At 40.2% G+C, this 21,373-nt stretch overlaps 1 protein-coding gene across 2 annotated transcripts in view; it reads right to left on the bottom strand.

The window, feature by feature from the left end:
- The window catches only part of WARS2 (tryptophanyl tRNA synthetase 2, mitochondrial), a 37,775-nt gene extending 17,178 nt beyond the window's left edge, over window positions 1-20,597 (bottom strand). Inside the window, exons 1-2 of one of the 2 annotated variants that reach the window (XM_027653629.1) lie at window positions 20,484-20,597; window positions 1,182-1,439 (exon numbers count right to left, since the gene is read on the bottom strand). In XM_027653629.1, the coding sequence (XP_027509430.1) occupies window positions 1,182-1,439; window positions 20,484-20,537 (312 nt within the window). In that variant the 5' untranslated portion in view covers window positions 20,538-20,597. Of the gene's footprint in view, window positions 1-1,181; window positions 1,440-20,175; window positions 20,253-20,483 lie in introns of those variants that run through there. The other variant, XM_027653630.1, reaches the window with a different exon arrangement.
- Window positions 20,598-21,373: the final 776 nt, after the last annotated feature.

Genomic DNA, 21,373 nt, shown 5'->3' on the forward strand with positions numbered 1-21,373 from the left:
TAATTGTTCAGTTGCTTGAAAGCAAGAAAAAACCCCAAACCTTCAGACTGATTTTTACTGAATCACTGGCTTGTAACTCACCTTGAGATTATTCCACTTAATGTCAGCCTCAATGACGAAGTTAAGTCAGAGAGCCAAATTGAAACCCAAGCTGGTAACTTATTTAAAATGCTAATTGGATTTGAAAAAAAAAAATTAATTTAAACATATCTTCACTAAAATTCTGAGATAACATATTTAGAATTTTTCTTTTAATACTGAGGAAAAGTGAAGCAGGAAGTATATCTGTCTTCATATTTTCATTATCTACCAGGGACATGGAGCTATGATTGCCATTTGCAGTTTGATAACCACAGGAAACTCTGCCTGTGAAGAACCATGTTCAAAGGAGGAATGTAATACCATTTCATCTTATACTGATAAATTTCATACACTGTGCACACCACCTTTGCAGTCCTGGACATCCATTTAAGGACATCTTCTCACGAGCAGAAGCTATGACACATCTGTCTCTGTGGGAAATTACAGAAGTTTGCCAGTTTAGAGTCAGTAACAGAAAGTTAATTGAGCAAAAAATTGTGTTCCAGGAAAATACAGCATGTGACAGACTAGGGTGACATATGCCAAGTAGGACGGTAAGCCCAGTACTCCTTGGTCAAGAGAACCAAATAATTTGCATATGAATTATCAGATCACATGGAAAAAGGTACATATGAAAAGCAGGTTATGGTCAAAGAAGGGGAAAAAAAAATCCCTAAGAGGTAACCCCCTGATAACCATGGTGGAACTGATACAAAACTTACCATATCAGTCACTTGTTGGAGATACTGTACAGCTGGCAGAATAAGTGACAAGAGCTGATACAAAACCATAGAAACATGTTTTACATGTTTTTATGGATACACGGACTACATTTATGCATTTATGAGTTAACCTTATGCGACTAAAGTGAGACTTATAGATAAATTAATGGTCTCCTAACAGGTCTTTTCAGTATTTTACTTATAACCTGCACAAACACCTAGCTCTGCTTCAGAAATTTGCAATGCGGACTTTTTAGTCATGATTCCAGCCACTTCAAAATCACAGCAAAGGATAAGTTTAAAATCCAACACTGCTGATTTTTCTAGGACCACCAACACAAAGATGCTCATTCATTAACAAGCGTGGAAAGCACTAACCAGCGACTGTCGGAACAGGAAACACTTCTTTGGGTCAATACCACAGGCAAGGATGGCAGCAGTGGTGTCCAGTATGTTCTGGCGCAGGACAGCTGGCTCCTTGGGCATGGTGAGAGAGTGCATGTCCATAATGCTATACAGCACTGAGCTGTACTCTTCCTGTAGATTCACCCAGTTCTGAATGGCTCCAAGGTAGTTACCCAGATGAGGTGTCCCAGTTGGCTGGATACCAGAGAAAATCCGATCCACGACCATATTCTGTGGCAAAGCATTGGTAAAATTAACACACACCTTTTTTTTTGGACAGATTCCTTTATATTTAAAACTCATTTAAAAAGCCTCATTTATGTCTGTGTCTTCTCTCCTCAGCATGTATAAATTACCTCAGGATTGATAATTGCAGTAAGTCATTTAAAATACTTTATCTTACTGCAGAGAGACTGACAACTACCATAATTTTAAGTTGTCAGACTGCATATGCAAAAAACTATAGATGTAGACAGGACTGGTGAAAAGCAGATTTCAAAAACCAAGTAGTAGATTCTTTCAGCCTCTTTTGTGTTGAAGTTGTATGTTTCTCTTTAGTTTCTATATCTGCTATAGTTTCTATACCTGCATTTCAGTTTCTATATCTATTCTGATATAGAAACTTAGGATCACAGTGTAGAGAAATTCAAACATTTTTGTTATAAACTCATGCAATGTTCAGTAGATTGCCATCTTAACTCCCATGAACGCTGAAATCTTATTTTTCTAGCTACAGAGAACATTTTGAGCGGTTCCTGAAAGAAATCTAGTCCTTGACCTACAGGTTAAAGAATAATGAAAGAGATCATCAGAGTTCTGAAACTACCTATCCTGGCAGCAGTAGAGTTTTTAAAAGGGCTCTACAAAGAAATACTGCTATAGCTCAAGATCACACCTGGAATACTGTCCATGCTTCAGGATCAGTAAAATGTCAGCATCTGAAGAGAGTTCACAGAGAAACGGAAAAAAACGACTAAGAAGCTGAGACTGTGAGCAAAGATTAAAAAGTTTGAAACATGTATAGCTTGGCTATGTGACAGTTACCATCTTAGAAAGTTTGTTTTCCTGCATCCCAGTCCTCCATCTGACCATTTTCTCAGAGTCCCAAGCTGTCAGCAAATGATCAATTACCTCCCCGACCTTTCCAAAGAATTCCACCATATTCAGAAGTAGCTCAGCAATGTTTTATGTGTAAATGCTTGTTACATGCCAAGTTGTAAGAGCATGCAAGACTGCTCGACTTACAAATGAGGGTCCCCCAAAACTTCAGCAAGGAGTCCAAGTCACAAAGCTGCACAATACAAACCTCAGAGTCTGTTGTGCGACAGGAACATCAACTTCATTATGCCTGTGGCTGCATGATTTTTTTCCTGCTAAATTTTATGAGCAACATCTATAACTTAGCAGGGAGAATTTACTTACTGATGTAGTCTGTTTTCTTTTCTGTGAATCTTCTACAAATGTGTGTGTGAGAAAAAAAAGTCATACAACTATTAAACCGCACAAAACGGCAGTAAAAGTCAAGGCCAAGTATCATTATTTTTAACTATTAAAAAAAGGACTTCAAACTGACTTAATTAATTTTGACTCAGACTCAAGAAAAATTAATGAGAAAGTGTTTCCAAGCAGAATAGGAACTTTTTTTTTAAACATGATCTATACGTCAGAAAAGCCTTGCCTATTTCCTTCAAAATTTGCTGAAAAATTTTCTGCTTTCAAAGTAAGCCTGTTTTTCAGATCATGACAATTTTGTTATCCAACGTTTTAAGTGTTTGTGCTGACAGGCAAGAGCAGGTTTGGGCTAGCTGCCATGCTAATTTCTCCTGCTCACATAAATGACTACACATTTAAGTCTTGGTGGTAACCCCTTCACCCCATCCCAAATATCTTCTTGACTTCTAGTATATTGTTGAGTCGGTTTCTAAGTGCTCTTGGAGAACCTCCAGCACAGGAGCTGCAAGGTAGTCACTGCAATGAAAAGCACACCATTTCCTCCAACAGCAATTCCAACTTCCAGTCCTTCTGCTCCAGACCTTGACCACATATGCCTCTTTTCTCCATCACACAAAAATGGAATTATGTTAATCAATCTCATTTGATTGTTTGTTTTCCTGGGAACCTACATCAGAGCATTTCTCACCACTCACAGAACCCACTCACCTCCCACTAAGCTACTATCTGGCCTAAGGACTGCAGACAGCTTCTTCTTAACACTGAGAAGGGCCAGGTGCTCACCTACAGAAGGAGGCATACAGCATTCCAACGTACATAAATAAGTGAAGTCTTGCAGAAACTTGGGTAACTTGGAATACACTTGGCTTCAGAGCTGTACTTCTATTACTATGGGCTTAGAGCAGTTGCTAGGCAATGCAACAGGTACTTTACAGGCATAACATTTGTCTTTTGCTTCCCATATTCCTGCTCTTCACCAAGAAAATAAGAAATCAAGAAGAAAATTAGGCTATAAATAGATGATCCCTAAGATGGTGTTCTGCCCCTAACGGGACCCCAGAACAGCCGGTTATTTATCAGAGCACATAACCTCATCTTCCTGTCTCCCCTTACTCAGTACAAATCCTGATACTCCTTCCCACAGTTGTTTCTCCCCATACTGCTGCTTCCTTTCCAGTGTCCATTTATATGCCTGTTTAACCACACTCTTTTCACAGGCTACACTTTTCACAGCCCTACTCTCTATCTCCTTATTGGACAGTTTCATCCCTCCTGTATCCTCTTCTTCCTCCACTTGTGCTTTCCACCCCTTGCTTCCCAAAAGAGTTCTTGCATGGTGTATCAAGACAGTAAGAAGGCACAGAGAATGCCATATGGTGAGGTTATTACTGTTATTACTATTATTACTAATGAAGCTATTAGTGCCTTGACTCCAGTGACTTTGTATAAAATGTTTCCTACCTGCCCAGTTAGAAAAGCTAAGAAACTTTATAATGTGCTAGAAATCCACTGTGGATGTGCATCAGGCAAAGTATGCTAGGATGACCAAGTTAAAGCATGGTGCAGAAACCTTCACATCTTTCAAGTGTAGCCTAGTCAAAGACAGCATCACCTGAAATGACTCTTGATGTTATTCCTTCTTTTCCCTGGGACCCTGAAGCTAGTGCTACTTCAGTGCAGAAGCAGCTCTACCCCTTGGGGTAACTGCCTGTTATACCAGAAAGCAGGAATTTATGTGCAGTCAGCAGAGATCAGCTCATGTGTCAATACCATGACCCAAAAAGAGCTGAACACCCTGACTCTGTGGAGAACAGTTCTGTCTAGAAACCTTGTCAGTCCCCAAGTCACACAGCAGCTACAGTTCCCTGCTTCATATGCTTCCCATAACATGTTATCTGCCTTTATCTGTCTTCTCTCTTCCCAGATCACCATCCAGTTTGTAGATTATGCCACTATGAACATATTGGATGTCCCCGAATTTAAGTATAATACACTCAATACATAAAAATGCAAAAGTGACATTTAAATAGGCAGTTTGAGAACATCTTTCACCAAGAAAATCCAAGATATCAGTCTCTTAACATAACCTGTACATTCAAATACTGCACTAACTCTGAATATTCAAAGGCTCACAATGAGCTAATGAAAAGTAGATTTGTTGTAATACTACATAAGTTAGCATCTGGTGATACACTCTATGTTGAAAAGAAAACACCCAAGTACAACATAAAATGGACATAGTTTCATATAAAGAGAGAAAAAAGTTCTCTGTCTATCCAGTAAAGAGAATACCTGTGAAGGCAAGCATGACATCTTTAATGGTGCTCTGTATGTTCGAATGGTAAACAACTACTTATAAAAGGGTTGTTCAGTATAAGGGCAATAAATAGAAAGTTAAACATGAGAAACAAACAGTAGCAGTATTATACTGAGTCTAAGCTCAGCAATTACTTAACCTAAAGTATGGAATTTGCAGAAACAAGTAAATCCAATAATGAAAACTGAGCTATGCTGAACCTGAGTAAAGCACTAACAAATACATTACAAAGGACTCACATTGGCTCCCAGCTGAGGGACCAGTTGACTAGAACTCTTTCATCTTTAACTCCTTTGATTCCATTTAACAACATAAAGCACGACAAGTTACAGCAAATAGGGTGGCATGAAATATTCCATTGTGTTAGCAGAAGTCTATATTAAAAAAAAGCCTACACAAAACACCCTCAAATGAATCTTGGATTTCTCACACTAAAAATATACAGAGAACATTGCTCCTTTGGAGAGAGTTTATGTTCCCTGTTTGTTCACTCCGTGAGAAGCAGCGGGCAGCATAGCAGCGTGGCAGGGGAGTTCTTCCTCGTACCATGAAATCATGGGGCTGGAATGCACTTCAATGAAGCTGTTAGGTCAGGGGATGGGAGCTGTGTGCTTGAAAGTACTGGAGTTGGAAAAGGATAAAAACAAAAGGAGTGAAGACTTCCCAATGGAGCAGAGTGAAAGCCACAAGACATGCAGCTCCAGCCCACAGGCACTCACTCATTCAGACATCTGTAGTAAGCACAGTGTGAGCCTGCTGTTCGTATGTTTAACTCTGTGTGGTGTGTGCACCTACACCAGCAGTGCTTCATGTTAATCTTCATTCCTATTAAGAGTGTAGTAACTGACAGATGATTTAACATCTACTATCTCTCAATTAGACTTTATCTCTCAATTAGACTTTTGCATGCCAGTTCCAAACACCACAGTGCATTTCTCAGCTGCATTACCAAACAAAGCTTGATCCAAAACCTATTAAGATTCAGGTGTTCTCTTACCTAACCTCCCTTTTTGCAATGAGATAAACAACTGCTCCTTACACCGAAAAGCTGTCAATATCCAGATGCTCTCAAACCATCAGGAATAATCATTACATTCTTGCCCCAGAGTAGGATGGCTAAAGTCTTATCCTGAAATCCTGCAGTGTGGCCATACCCATCTTCAATGCAAAAGAGTATACTGGAAAAGATGATAGCTTCCAAAATCCAGTGCTTTCCTCTTGGATCAAAGAAGAGCTTTTCTCAGTATGCCACACTGGTAGTAAGGAGAGCTACAATTGTCAAGGCCATTCAAAAGCACACTCACATTCCCTTTCATGAGATAAATGTACCAGAACTGGAAGATGCACCAAAGTTGCTACAAATAAGAAAATATCCACATAGATGAAAACATCCCACACCACAACCAATTCTTGGTATCTGGATTATAGATTTCATGTTTAGCACTATAAATTCTGTGACTGTTGAACACAAGTATTTACCTGTTGAATACACGTATTTGCCTGGCCCAGTTAGCAGAAAACTGCTCCTCAAGTATGTAGTAAAATCAGCGATTACAGAGTTCCTCTACTTCACAAGAGTTACTCAAATAAAATCAAATGAAAGCATTCACAAGACTCAAGTTTTCAGAACTCTCTTCTTTATAACTCCACATAAATATTGCCACACACTTGAAATGACAGAAGACAAGCTACAGTTATAAGGAAACTTTATGCCTAAGCTTTCATCTCTTTCTGGGTTTTAAAAACAGAAAAACCTAGCATCCATTCAAGGAAGTAGGAGAAAGCTGCCAATAGATAGACAATTCTCAGCATTGCTTTCTCCTTTTAATTGGGTATAGGAATGTTATACAATTACATAAAAGTATACATAAAAATTTGGCTGGTTACAGTCCAGTTAAGACCTATTATTTAACACAACAAACCATAAAATGACCACATTAATCCTGCCCTAGAGGTAAAAAGGCAGTGCATTCAGCTTCTCAATCTACCCAGTGATGGGGGAGACAGACATATTTTCAAGAGTTGCACTAGCCAAATATAGATATATAAAAATCAAATCCCAAAGAGTCTTTTGCTAATTATATCTTTTGAGTGACTGAAGGTAAGGACAAAGCTTTAAGGTAACTAATTTCTTTGGACTTCATTCATGATTCTATCCCAGCAAGCTAACTAATGGGAGATAGGCTTATGCCTCTATCTGCAATATATCTAATAAATATTTTCATCTCTAAATTAAAAAAGAAGTCCTGCTCACGAGCTCACCTTTGGGCTGAAACACAAGCAAGAGACTTCAGACCCAAACCCTACATTGCTGCAGAAAATTGTGACAGTATTACAATAGCAGCTGCAACAGAAATCACCCCACAACCCACAGTGGTGGTTAACATTCACATGCTATAGTATTTAGCTGCTCTGCTTTATTTTAACAGCTATTTAGTTGGGGCAGAACAGGTGAAGAGCCAAGTGAGATCCACAGCATCAGAGCTAATTCTAAACACAGGTGGTGGGCATGACAGAGAGAGCAGGAAGTCGACAGGAGAATCACTGCTGACATTTGTGACAGGAAAGATTGATGGCTTCCCTCTCTAGTTTTCCCCACTGTGTAGGCACACAGGGGGTGGGGGAAAGGGACGGAGAAGCTGCTGTGCTGGCGACATAACACACCACAAGCCTCCACAGCACCAGCGCTGATTAATGAGACTGGAACGACACAGGAAACAGCAAAGGATCATTCACAGACTTTGCTCTTCTCGTTATAATTTTATTTGTGGCGATTTGTTTTGCCCTAGCTGTCCCAAACTGAAGCAAGTTCAAATTTGCGAGAGGAAAAGAAAATGTCAAAGGGAAGAAAGAGCAGCATTAAGCAAACACAGACATAAGTAAAACACATACATTGGAAAATTTGAAATTTCAAACACGAAGATCCTCCCAACAGAGATCAAAAAGGGAAGAAAAATAAAACAAAACAACACAACCAAAAGCTTGCTCCAAACTCAGACACAAAAGAAATTCTCTGGCTGACAAAAGTCATCAACTGCTGCATCTTTGCATCTATCTACAATCCTTTTATTTCCCTCATTTATACTTTGCAACTTCAAAGCTCTCGTTGCTTAAATAATACGCTTGTCTGTTAATACTGGCTTAGCAAAACCTGTTTTCAGACAGTTATTGAGCAGCAAAATGAAGGGAAGCCAGACAAGTCAGATTTTACTAGCTAAAGCATAAATTTTAAAGCCTAATTGGGACAATCTAAGTGTTAATGTTATTAGAAAAAGAAAAAAAATCAGGAAAAGGGAAACTTAAGAGCAGTTTATGTACTACAGACTTTGCTTCAATTACTGTTTTTAAAGGAATTACTTCTATGCAAACTTGCTTAAGAAACTTTTAAACATGTTTATCATGATCTGATAATTCAATACGTCAAATTCATCTGGTACAAATGCTAGTTCAACATACCTAATTCTTAAAATGAGGGATTAAAGATCTAACATTAAATTAGAAAGAAACATATTTACAAGTTTTCAGATAAATAGCTCCTGAGAAAAGATTAAGTCATTGCCCAGAAATTGAGATTTAAACAGCACTGCCTAGTACTCCTTTCTTGAATGTCAAATGCACTCATATTTAAACTTCAGTAAGATTTTAATATTTATATTTAAAATGAGAAACACATTTAAAGGAGGAACATTTACAGCACATACTAACCCCATCCCATAAATTTAACTCTGCCCTCTAGGGCTAGCAAAAGAATTCAGTATAACTGTGTTTGGGTTAGGCTGCCCTCTCACGCTGCCTTGTTAAAGATGACTAAGCAAACGGATCCTTTAATGTGGTTCGCTGCATCCCGCAAATGTATTCCCTCTTTATGAGCTCCGCGTGCCACTCATCGTGCTAATGACAGCTGCACTGACAGACACGTTATCTACAGCAGGTGCCACAGTTTGTGCTGCCATGCACCAGAAGATACCTCTGGACCTGGGACAACTGTAGACCCTTCCCTCCCATGTCAAGTGAAACAGGTTATATGAATCCCAGCTAGGGGACTTGGAAGCAGCCAGCAATATGCTGGCTCAGAAGGGCTGGCTCGAGTACTCTGAAGAGGCCCTGGGACAAGAACTGGTGATAACATTTGACAGAGTAGGAAGGGTTTGTGCACAGCTGGTGAAAGAACCATGCACTGGGTCTGCCTGCAGCCAATGGCAGTCACCAATCTTACTCTTATTCTAAACCACAATCTCTTCCTGAGCAAGGACACAGCTTGACAGTTTTACTTTTTGTCCTGTGCTTCTTACAGTTCTCCACATCAACTTGAAGGCCAGTATGTTACAGCTCCCATTCAAAGCTGAGTCGTTCCTCAGCTACAGAGCAGGTCCAACACACACTGACAGAGGCACTACTTCTGCACCCCCCGGTTTTCAAAGGTGTACAAAGAACTGCAATTAATAGTCTCAGATGCTGCCTGATGCAGCCTTAACCCTGCATTAACTATTCTCAAACCATTTACTTCCCCTTTTTAAGCTGAGGCAACAAATCTTCTCCAATCAAACTACCTAACCACAGACATTACCTGCAGGCCTTATCAGTCCATTTCACCCAGACCCAGTGACAGGCTAAAGGAATTAATAACAACATGTTTTTACAACTACCACACAAGGAAGGTGCTAAGAGACAAACTAAATTAGTGCCTTGTTGACAGGAGGCTTCAGAGGAAGCTAAGTGTGGTGAACTATCAGCGGGAACATTCTGGCCAGACAGGCAAGGCATGAAGGTCAGGTCAGATCAGTACATGCTGCTTCCAAATCCATTAAATGATGCACTCAATGCTCACAGCTGAAAACTTGACAGATATGGTCCTGCAGGTATTGTTTGGAAGAGGCAGCACAAGGGAAAAGGTGAGAGAGCAGAGTGACAGCCTTGTCACACTGTAGAGAACAATCCTAAGACGCAAATCCATATAAAAACTAGTTTACTGTTCATTGAACAGTGTATCTGAACCAGCAACAACCAAGGTTTTCAGGCACAGGTGCCTCCTGGAAACAGCTCTCGAAAGCACCCAGCCTTCTGCTGCCTTCCTCCTGATCCCGTTGCAGCCAGTGGCACAAAGCACACTGGCATGGAAGCACTGGGCCCAGAAGCACACAGATAACCTCAGGCTCCACTCTGTGACCTCGCCTAAGTGGACTTACTCTGTATCAGTCAGCTCAACTTCAATTCACGGAAAAATACAGGAACAAATAATGAACTTTGAAGAAACTACAGAAATAATGGCAAACAGCAGTATTTCTCAAGAACTACTGATGTCAGATCACTCTGATAACCTTCTATAGCACAAGAGATGCTAGAATGGAGAAACCAGTACTAAAGGTTATATCCTGATTATAATTTAGTTCCAATATTACCTCAGTTTCCAACAAGCTAGAGAAATGGCACCTAGAATATAATATTATATGCTGGAGGTGGAACTGGACAGAAAAAAAAACCCCCAAAAACGAAAAGAGCACTTCTTGATGGCTTACGGTGGTTGTCAAAAGATATATCAAATATAGTTTTGCAGGGTTTTGTCCTAGGTCCAGTATTATTTGGTATTTTAGTATCTCTAATAGTAATCTGGATGTTGAAATAGAGTATTTGTTAAACCTGCCGACAAAAACAAAGTTGGAAGGATGGTAAGAGCTCAAAATGATCTTGACAAAGCAAAGAAATGATCTGAAAAACAGAATGCTATTTACCAGGCAAAAATACATGGATCTATACAGAAAATCTGACTACTCAACCACACAAACACAGGAAGAACAGCTGTCCAGGCAACAACTGCAGAACAGGATCTGGGGTTTGTAATATTTTAGAAGGTGAGTATGAATCAGTATCATGCTGCTGTAAAGCCACAATATTTATAAATTACACCAAAAATTGCACAGGAATTTATGAATATGATTAAAATCCAGAAGAGAGAAAACAATTTGCTCATCTTACTCAGGATGAGGATGGCCTCAAGCTGGAGCATTTGGACAGTTTTAGGTCCTGTATTTCAAAACGGTGGTAGAAAGAGGCCATAGAAGTTCAATCAAGTCCAGTAAATGTCTTAACAAATAAGACTACAGAGGAAAACCTGAGGCTTTTTTAGTCCAGTGAAAGGAAGACTGTGACAGTAAAAGGTCTTAAATGCGTCTTAAATGCATATGACTTTGGAACCATGGTTAATAGGGTAAGAAACAATGAGCTTAAGTTGCAGTAAGGATTCAGATCAGATGTAAAGAAAACTTTCCAACAGTAAGAAAAAGAAACTATTTCAGAAGAGAGCTTAGAGAGGTTCTTTATTTATATATAAATGTATATATGCGATGTGTTGATAAAGATGTAGGGGCAGTTAATTTTTAGTTTGGCCATGGGAAGCACCAGCTCCAGCTGGGTTTGTTGCAGTCCTCTGAGCTTATTAATTAATCATCTCATTAAGATGATTAAGATCAAAGTGAGATGACCAAAGAGGATAGAAAATAAATCAGAATTCTATTTAGATAGGCTAGATCTCCCAGCATTTCAAGATTCAAGTCCTTCTACCTGCATTCAACGAAATTTAAGAATTGAGGCCTTTTCACAGATAGCAGCTGAACATTGATATGTTTTGCAAAACCATTTCATGCTCTTAAAAGATGTGAAATGCAACTTAACATTTAACACTTGTAAACTGGTACTTATCCACATTTAGAAACATACACTGCTTCAAGAGAACAAATCTGATAGCAACAAGTGAAGAATTAGCACACAAGATACACGTGTTACTGTCAAAATGTAATGAAAAGTGTATTATATTTCTAAATTATAAATCTAGATTACTTGATTTATGAAAGGTTGGTACAATTTTAATATATTAAACCATTTTAAGTACCAAACCCTTCACAATCTTAAAGCAAAACAAAACAAAAAGCTAAAGAATGCCCCATAACTAAATACTTCCCTCCCAGAGAAATTAGAGAAGTTTTATGTTTTTGATCACAGTAGTATCCAAATCTCTTAAAAACATCTGATTGCTCTTGCTCCTTCTCTGACCTTTAGCTGAAAGAGAGTTTATTATATTTTTATATATATTTTCTTCAAGTGAGGAGTCTGCTTGCTACTAACATTGCCCTATGAGATATAAACAAAGAATATCGACTTACATCTATGGAGCTGTTTTTTAAAAAATATTTTTTGTTTGGAATTACTATATTTCTTCAAAATACTGTTCTAGAAACTCAAAGAGTAGTTAATTTCCTCTCCATTATTTTATTTGGCAATTTCCTGTAGCAAGGAAAAGTTGGCTTCATTTCACATGGGGCCAAAATTAACACAGCTGTTCAAAAACTTTCACCTTGTGGTCACTGCATGAAATTCATCTCAGGTGAACAGCAAAGTTTTAAAACCACCTGACGGATGTTGAGAGGCCTTGGGATGCAGAAATCTCAGTGAATTCCCTAATGGTGCACACATGCACAAAGAAACTGCTACAGCTGGTCCTCCTTGTCTATGCTGGAGAGACTTCTATGAATTAAAGTATTTTAGACATAATAATCATACTTGTCTCAGGGACTTCTACAGAATTTAAAAAACTTTTTCTGAAGATAGACAATACAGACTACATTTAAACTGGTGTTATCAGTGCAGGCTGGTCCTGAAACCACCAGCCTGGGCTGTTTCCATAGAAAGGACAAACAACAGATGAGCAATGGATGAGGGGGGCAGAGACACAAGTGTTTATTTGTGCTCAGGTCAAGAGGATGTAGCCAAGTGAGACTAGAATGGCAACAGCACACGCCAGCCAAGTCACAGCAAACTGTGACTTGCTTATTACACACCTTGAGCCCAGAAATATCACATGAGAAGTTCCCTAGTTTGTGTGTGATGCTCACTGCTTTGTTAAAAAGATGAGATGTTCCTTGCTAACTTACCTGTACTATTCCAACTGGTCCATGGGAAGCCAGGCAAACTAACAAATCTCAACTTGGATGTACCCTTTGGAGTATATCAGTATAAAACAAGCCAAGTGTTTTTACTGTAGGTATCCTAGAGATGTGTAATACTCCAATTTTTTGAGTACTGGCAAGTATTCTGTATACTAGAGACTTAGAATCAACATTGCATGATTGTACAAGTTTCGAGCTGGCTTCTCGCCAAGTCCCCGAAACCCGACAACAAGGACCTGCTTTCCCAGAGAGCGAAGGAAAAAAAAACAACCTAAGCAGCCAAAGCTATAGCAAAAAAAAAAAAATAAAAATATATATATATTTTATATGAGACAGATATATACAGTGAGAATGCTATACACCACAATAGAAATCCTAAATAGCTCCCCAAAAGGGGAGACGGGAAGGGAGAAGGGAAAAGGACAAAAAGGGACTAAGACCAAACAAGTCTACACAATCTAAGCAACCAGACAACTGAAGGTAAATTAGCAAAATCTCACCACTTCCCTCTGAACAAGCAGGATGGCTGGACACAGCCCAGCACTCTCCCCTCACGCGTGGCAGATAACAGCAGTCGCTGTAGGCCTCAGCTCCAGATAAGCCAGACCGAGACAGGGACCCACCGTTCTCAAACCTCACCGGAAAGGAAGAGAGCAAGGTCCCTCCTGCTGGCTTTATTTATACCCCCAGTTACGTAAAGGAATAGCATGGAATACTTCCGTGACCACCTTCCTAGTTCCTTCCTGGTTACAAGCTGGTCTCCAGGAAGGCCTAGAGTGAAACCATCACAATGATCAACTCTAAATATGTCCCTTTGAAGGGAGTGACAGCACTTTGGCCGTTGTGACCTGGCTTAATGGTTGATGAACATTGCAGAGTGCAGACATTGCTTTAACTCTGCAAAGATCTAAATTGTAGATATCTTAAAAAAACCCCACAACAAAACAACAAAACACCCAGTAGAAGTGCACGAAGAGCAGAACGTGAACTCGTTCTTGGTCGCAGAAAATACATGGGCTGATTTGTTGCCAGCAGAGATGCAAGACAAGATTTGGTCAGGAATTCAGAGGGCTGGACCCCTCATTCCCTTTACATAAGCAACAAAGAGGCTTTGAAATGTTTGAAACTGTTTTGTTCTTCCATGCAAACGGAAAGCACCCTATGGATGCCTATTAAGCAAAGTCTTTCCACATCTTGACAAGTATGTGATTTCAAGAAAAATATTTGCAAATGGATAACCCAATTCAAGTAGAAGTCAAGGACCACCTTTGAAAGAAACTTTGATTTAGCTATAAAACGATTGTATTTAGGAATGACAGCATAACGTGGTTCTGCCATCAAAAGTTGTATATTTGTGTGAGTATACATATTTGTATATATATATACAAATATCTGTCTATTTCCTTTCCCAGGCAGCAAGAACTTCAGTGCACTCTCAAGGTAAGAATCTCTGGGGGCAAAAATATATTTACTATATTTATTTACATATAAATATATTTAATCCTGTCCAGTGCATATATAGATGTGCCTGATACAGCAGAAAATTATAAAATCTGCTACAGGATTTGTCTGAGTTTGGGACTCCAAGAATGGTATTATTACAGTCAAGGGCTCAAACAACAAAAAGGAAAACAATTTCAGTTCACTGCTTACAAACTCTGGAGAGCTCAAAAAATATATGATCTAAGGTGGCTTAACTGACTTAATTTTTGGAGGTTTTCTTCACTTCAACTTCTGATCTGTAATTTGAGTCAACTCCACAAAATGTTTGTTCATCCAACCCGAGTCGCAGCATAAACCACAACTTGTGTCATGGAAAAAGTAATTGCTGAATGTCTAGAACAGCACTTGCTGTATTAGTAAATGGAAATTCTATCTGCCAATGAAACAGCATTAAAACAAGACCCCCAGTCTGCGGTCTAGAGACAGAGGCAATCTACTACAGACTGTACAATATGTTTGTCCAGCATATGCACTGGAGAAATTTACATAAAACTTCAACATCCAGCATAGGCAGAGTAGCATCTTTCATTAAACTCACTGTACAAAAACAAGTTAATAAAACCAGGAATCTCTCAAGAGAAAAAACAGGCTCAGTCAAGACACTGAAAGCAAGGGCCAGAGGGGGAAAGAATGGTGGGACTCTACCCAAGCCCTGCCAAGATGCCAAAATAAAGGGCTGTTTCTTGCTAAAACAATCTGTGTTTGCCAGACTTTATTGTTAGAACTCCATTATGGAAATGAATAGGACCCATTCACGCCTCAAAGATCCCTCATTTCTGTCTACAATGGGGGCTCTCTCCTGTGCAGCTACAACAGTGGTCAAAATCCATCAGAGACAAGGCATTAAGCAAGGATTATGAGAAGTCTCTTCACAATTGGAAGGTCTAATAAATCTGTGCGGAAATCCGAGCTCCCTCAAACCCAGTGAAAACCCAAGAAATGTATGTTCTCACTGTATACTAACTTGCCTTCAGCTCTGAAAATGATACAAAAGCTAATGATTTCATTCTGGCATAAAGAACTATTCCATTGCTTTATCTGAAAGGTGAGTTGCTTTCCTTAGAGGATCAAACATAAATTATTTAGTGATTAGAGTATAAACAAATGACTGATTAGGAAAGACTTCCATTCCAACCTGAATAGGAGACACTAGAGGTTTAATCCAAAGACTAGAACATGTTGATTTCAGAAGAAACCAGGTAACTAAATAACTTTCAGTATCTAGGCTCAATAACAATAGTTCGAAATGTTAAAATTCAGAAAAATAGGAAATTAAAAAAAAAAGGCCAGAATTTCTACATACATGAATTCAGATAGAGGATATCTGTACTCAGAAAGCATTTCTCAAATCACTTGGATCTTTCCTAAAGGTCCTGTAGATTCCAATATGCTGAAGTACCCCATACCGGACACCAGGAAACATAATGGGTCTTTGCTGTCTAACAGGTTACAAAAGCATTTCCAGCTTTTTTAACTCAGTCAAAAGCAGTTTGCTACTTCCAACCTTCATGCTCTCTGGAAGAAAGAGATGTAACACAGGGGATTGTCACAATCATAAATTCAGGGCAAGCACTTAAAAATTTGCCTGTTCATCCATCAATTTCAGTACACAAGTGTCTGGACAGACATTCTGAAGTTGACCTGCTGCAGTAACCTGTGTATGTGTGCAGCTTGTTACATGCACCTGGGGACTCATTTCATTAATGGTTAACAAAGTGACCCCTATGTGACAGCAACAAATTCAAGATGGGAACACGGATACTTTTAAATTGTTTGCATTTCATTCATAACACATCTGAATGATACTAAAAACTGAGCTCTCTCTCCCACTGTAGTTTAAACTACAACCCTTGAAATCCTTAAGGATTAGGGTCTGGTAATTTCAGTTACTTCCGTTCTCTGGAGCCCATATGGTAACTATAGCTAAAAATTTTGAAGATTTAATTTGCAATCTGGGAAAAAGCATTTTAATGGTCTTCTCCAAAACAACCCTTCAATTTTTATCTGCCTTTTTCACAGCCATCTTTGTTAAAAAATATGAAACATGACCAGTCATTAACATGACTAGCACAGTAACAATGGGGTGATCAGGTGGCCTGAATACCGCCAGAACAATACTTCTTCAAAAAAAGTAAATCAAATTTCATCAGACCCAAACAATCTGAAGATCTCTTCTTAAAGTACTGACAATACTGGCCAGAATCACAGAGGTTCACAGAGGCCAAGTAAAGTATCAGAAGACCAAAAAAGGAAAAATGTCACTCCTGTCTTCAAAAATACAGGAAAAGAGGAGCAGTCTGGGAGGTAGTCTGCTTAGCGTCAATACTCAGTGAATAAAACCCATCTTTTGCAATTCACTAGAAGATAACTAAAAGAAAACAACAGCAAATGTGGATTTGTTAGGAGCAAAGCACACCACATTAGTCTAACTTTGGCCTTGAGACCCATTAGGCTGCCACAGTAGGGTAAGATACCCTAAAGGCCTCTTGATTTTAGCACCACCTTTGGTCATGAATTGTAAAGCAAGCTAGAGAAACTACATACAGGGAACCACACTGTGATATTGTTTTAATGATATTAACTCAGGCAAAGAAACAGGTACATTCCTAAATGAACTGCTAAGATTACCAACATGTTGGCTAAGATTCATTGGATTTCAAGGTTGTCTACTTGCAGTGGTATCCGACTAAATGTTCACCAGAGATGTTTTCTGTGCAAAACTCATCAAAAGGTAGAAAAAACATTCTTGGAACCGTGAGACTCAAACCAATTTTCTCTTTGTATGACCCAAAGAGTGCCTACTAGAGTCAGTGTGATAAGTTTCATTAGGGCAAATCCAACTTCCAGTCAGAAAAAACCCCCACTAAATTCTAGCACCAAAACAGAAAAGATTTCATATAAAAAAATACCAACCCTTGTGGCTGGAAGATGCAATTCTGTACCACTTGAAGCTAAAAGAGAATCCACTTTCTGATGCATCATTCCTGTGAAAGTTGACAAGAGATGAAGTTTGTAGAACATCAAAATGTACAGCTTAGCAATAACAATACAGCCACTGTAACAGATCATGTGTGAAAGCCAGGGAAGGCTTACCTATCAAAGAGGAAAGACCAGGGTAGGAGAAAAGGTAGCAAAATGAGAATTCTGGTTTTCTTTAAAAGATACTCTCAGGAAGAAAAGCAATACAGGTACTGGAATATTCTTGCAGTAACTGTAATAGTGATAACTACTTTGATACTAGAAAAGAAAAATTATGCCAAAGACTCCTGAATTCTTGAAGGCAAATAAAGTAGGCCTCCAGCTGGGAGTCTGAAAAGCCATCTACTGATGCATGAGACTCTATAACCAAAAGCAAGACCTTGTCATTCTTCTACTTCATGTTTGCTGACAGGACTAAACCTAATCCATGTTCTGTCAGGATATACAACAACAACTGACTGACTCACTCTAGAGTAAATTTTCCTATTGACAGGTTATGCCTTCGCTGGATTTCTCATAATTTTATCAGTAATTCTCTGGACTACCTGTTAGTTGCCACTTTTAAGAGTGTCTTATCAAAGAAACAGACTTGATGAAATTACTTTCTATAACCTTGGCTTAGAGACCAGTGAAGAACAGTAAATCGGGGAATTTCAAAATAAGCTCTTGAAAGTCAAGATACCCCAAATGTAATTAATCTCTCCAACAAAATGTTACTTTCTTCTTAACCACATATATTATGCCTACAAAGTCTAGCTGTGTTCTAGAAATACGTACAACAAAAATTACAGAGCAGCTTTTCCATAGCATGATAAATCCAGCACAATAATGCACTGTGCACTACAGTAAAACAAAGCTGAAACCACATAAATGATACGTCCTAGCAACTGTGACTGCATTATCAAATGCTTAAACATCAAAACTATCAGTTTGCCAGTACTTGGCCAGCACTTGCCTACTGTGCAAGCTTGAAGGCAAACACTTTTCCAGCTTGAAATTTGAATGTTCCTCATTAGCACACAGCAAATACATGATCTATTCCAAGCTGTCTGCCATAATAGTTGAACTACTCTGGAGTCCAGTCTGGAAACAGGAGCAGCGTAAATAAGGAAGCCAGTTTTTTTCCTTCAATTCTTTTGAAGATGCACTGAAGTACTATTTCAATTCCAGTGCAATTCTTTCCTTATAGATGTAAGAGGGTGCTTAAAGTGAGAGAGTAAATTGACAGAATCCCACAACATAATGGACTTGCAAATTTAAAATTGGAGGAGCAACTTAAATTACTACTGTTACTTGAGGGTGGGTGATATGAAGCTACATAACCAAGACTAACTTGGGGCTTCTTGTTTTTAAATGAAAACATTTAAAGAACAACAGGAAGGAAGCACATTCTCAGACCTATCATATCTAAAGGACATTGTGGAACAGTAATCAGATGATAAAGCACCCACACCTTGACCTGACAGGTAACTCAGAGGTGACAAAGCAGCGCACGTCAGAGTGAATATTAAGATATAACAGAGCCATATTTGCTCAGAGCAGAGTTCTCTATTATGCAAGATAAACCAGAATCCTTTGCTAGAGGGATGAAAACAGAGGAGGCCATCTGCTAGGATACTGAATGGATCAGAAAGAGCCACCATGAGCATCTGGAAAGATAAGCATATACAAGTCCTTTCAGTATTTTTCAAGGAACTTTGAGTTCTAAAAATAATGAGTGGTTTGAGGCATCTTTGCAAGAACTATTCAAATGGTAAGTGTTAGAAACCTAGGAAGATTTAGGTACGTGCAAGCGAAATGAAATCAAAACACCTCCAGAAATGGAAACACCCTTATTGCCTTGATTATTTAAACTTCATTTTAAAAATCCTAATTCAGAAATAGTCTCACAACTCATAGTTTACCCACTATACGCCACTATATACACCAACTTTTTGTGTATTAGTGTGTATTGATGTGCTCAGAATATCAACTCAACAGCTGAGGATAACAGAATCCAGTTGCTGCAAGGTCACAGACAGCGTGGATAACACCAAGAAACTGAAAGATGTCTTTGATCTTCTACTTATCCTATTTCTTTTCACAAGCAACATGAGACACATCTACCCTGACAACCATTCAAGATAAAATGTTCCATTATAGAAACACAGCATACCATTCAGGATTTACACGATATAAGAACATTAGCAAGATTTTCATGAAAAAACCAATTGTCCAGCTAAGGGAAACAAACATTCACTAAAATTATGCAACATTATTGTTATCAAATTGTTTTAATTAATCACTCTTCCACCTATTTTAAAAATAAGACTGTAAGCTACATAAAAAAATTAGATTTGTAAGGCAAACCATTCACAGACATAATTCATGAAGGAGGGTGCCTACAAACACATAGTCACTGAATATATACCTGACTTGGCTGATTACTGAGGGTTATCTTTCCAAACACAATCAATGCAATCAGTTGCTCCTTTATTTCAATTTTGTAATAGAATGGGAGGGAGGGAGGGAGGAAGTGAAGGCTTCTTATGGTTACAATGAAAATTCCAAATATGTTAAGGAAATGTAACCACTACTAGAACATATCGAAGCTGTGTAAGTACCAAGGCGAGGAGTTGACATACATCAATTCAGACATCTATGCGGTTTGGTTTTTTTTTTTCTTGCTGGAGAAGAAAAGAGTTCCTAGCCTGCAGGTGCATTTAAAATCGGAAGGTGATACTCTAGAGAAGAAGCAAAGACCAACGCCGAAATCTCGCACAACGCCCAGCGGCACCTCAGCCCTTGAACGACAACCAGGACACAGGTACTTGCCGGCTCAGCCCTCCCTCTCTCCCGCACCCCGAGTGCCCCGAGGAGTAAAAGCCCCTGGAGGTGAGAGGACCCAGGGAAAGGAGCTGGAACACGGGAACGACGGGAAGAACGGGGCCAGCTACGCGCGGCCCGGCCCCGCCCCGCGCATGCGCGAAGCCGCTCGCAGCACGGGGGCGGGCTGTCGGCTGGGCCGGCCGTGCCTGGAGCACGGGGCTCATCCCACACCGGGGAGACCGGGAAGGGACGGGGGACGTGCCCCAGGCCGGTTACCTGGCCGAGGGTCCCGCGGTGCAGGGCCCGGATCAGGCCACTCGGTGTCGCCATGGCAAAGGCGGGAGGAAGGGGCGGGGGGGAAGGGAAGCAAGGCAGGGGCACGGCGGGATCAGCGCATGTCCCGCAGCGCGGAGGGCGCAGGCGCGGTCCCTGAGCGGCGGCCGGGGCGCGGTCAGCGGGAAGGGGCGGTGCTGGCACCGCTCGGCCTGCCTGGGACGGCCGGGATGGGCTGGTTGGTCCGGGTGACGCCGTGTGGGTCTGCCCGTCGTGCCAGGGCGGGGCACCGCTTCCCGCTTTTCGCGGGTCCTGCCTCGGCTGCAGGCTGCTCTGCAAAAGGCCGCTCTCAGTAGTGTATCCCATCCAAGGCCTCCCTGCTCCCCTCTGCTCTCCTGGCCGTGCCCACTGCAGCTTTTCCACGGAGAGATCCGCAGCCTGCCCGTCTTACTCGTTAAACTAGCTAAAGTCAACCCCCACAGAACACCCCCAAAAGATGCTCTCTTCCCTCAATCCACCCTGCTCTGTCCCAAAAGCCAAGGCAGGAGCAGCTCTCTTCATCCAGCATCCCCTACACGGCACGTCCCCAAATCCAGTCTTTGTGCCCATGTCGCTTCTAATGTACCAGCTCACAGAACCAAATAACACCGCAGTTGTTAACGAGATTTGACATGCTCTTGAAGAAGTTGTTCGTCATCCCTTTGCGTCAGCTCTTCCGGAAAGGGTGCCAGGTTTTCGCCAGTTAATTTCTACCCAGTTCCAATTCCCAGGCTGGGAAGACACAAAATGCCTGTTTAGCAGTGGTCAGGTGATGCGAACTGCAGCTCATCTGCAGGTCTGGAAACATCTGGGACAGTGTCTGTGGGAATCTGCTACTGCAGGGTCTGGGGAAA

Source organism: Corapipo altera, unplaced genomic scaffold (assembly GCF_003945725.1).
Source record: "Corapipo altera isolate COAL_440 unplaced genomic scaffold, ASM394572v1 61, whole genome shotgun sequence".
NCBI lineage: Eukaryota > Metazoa > Chordata > Aves > Passeriformes > Pipridae > Corapipo > Corapipo altera.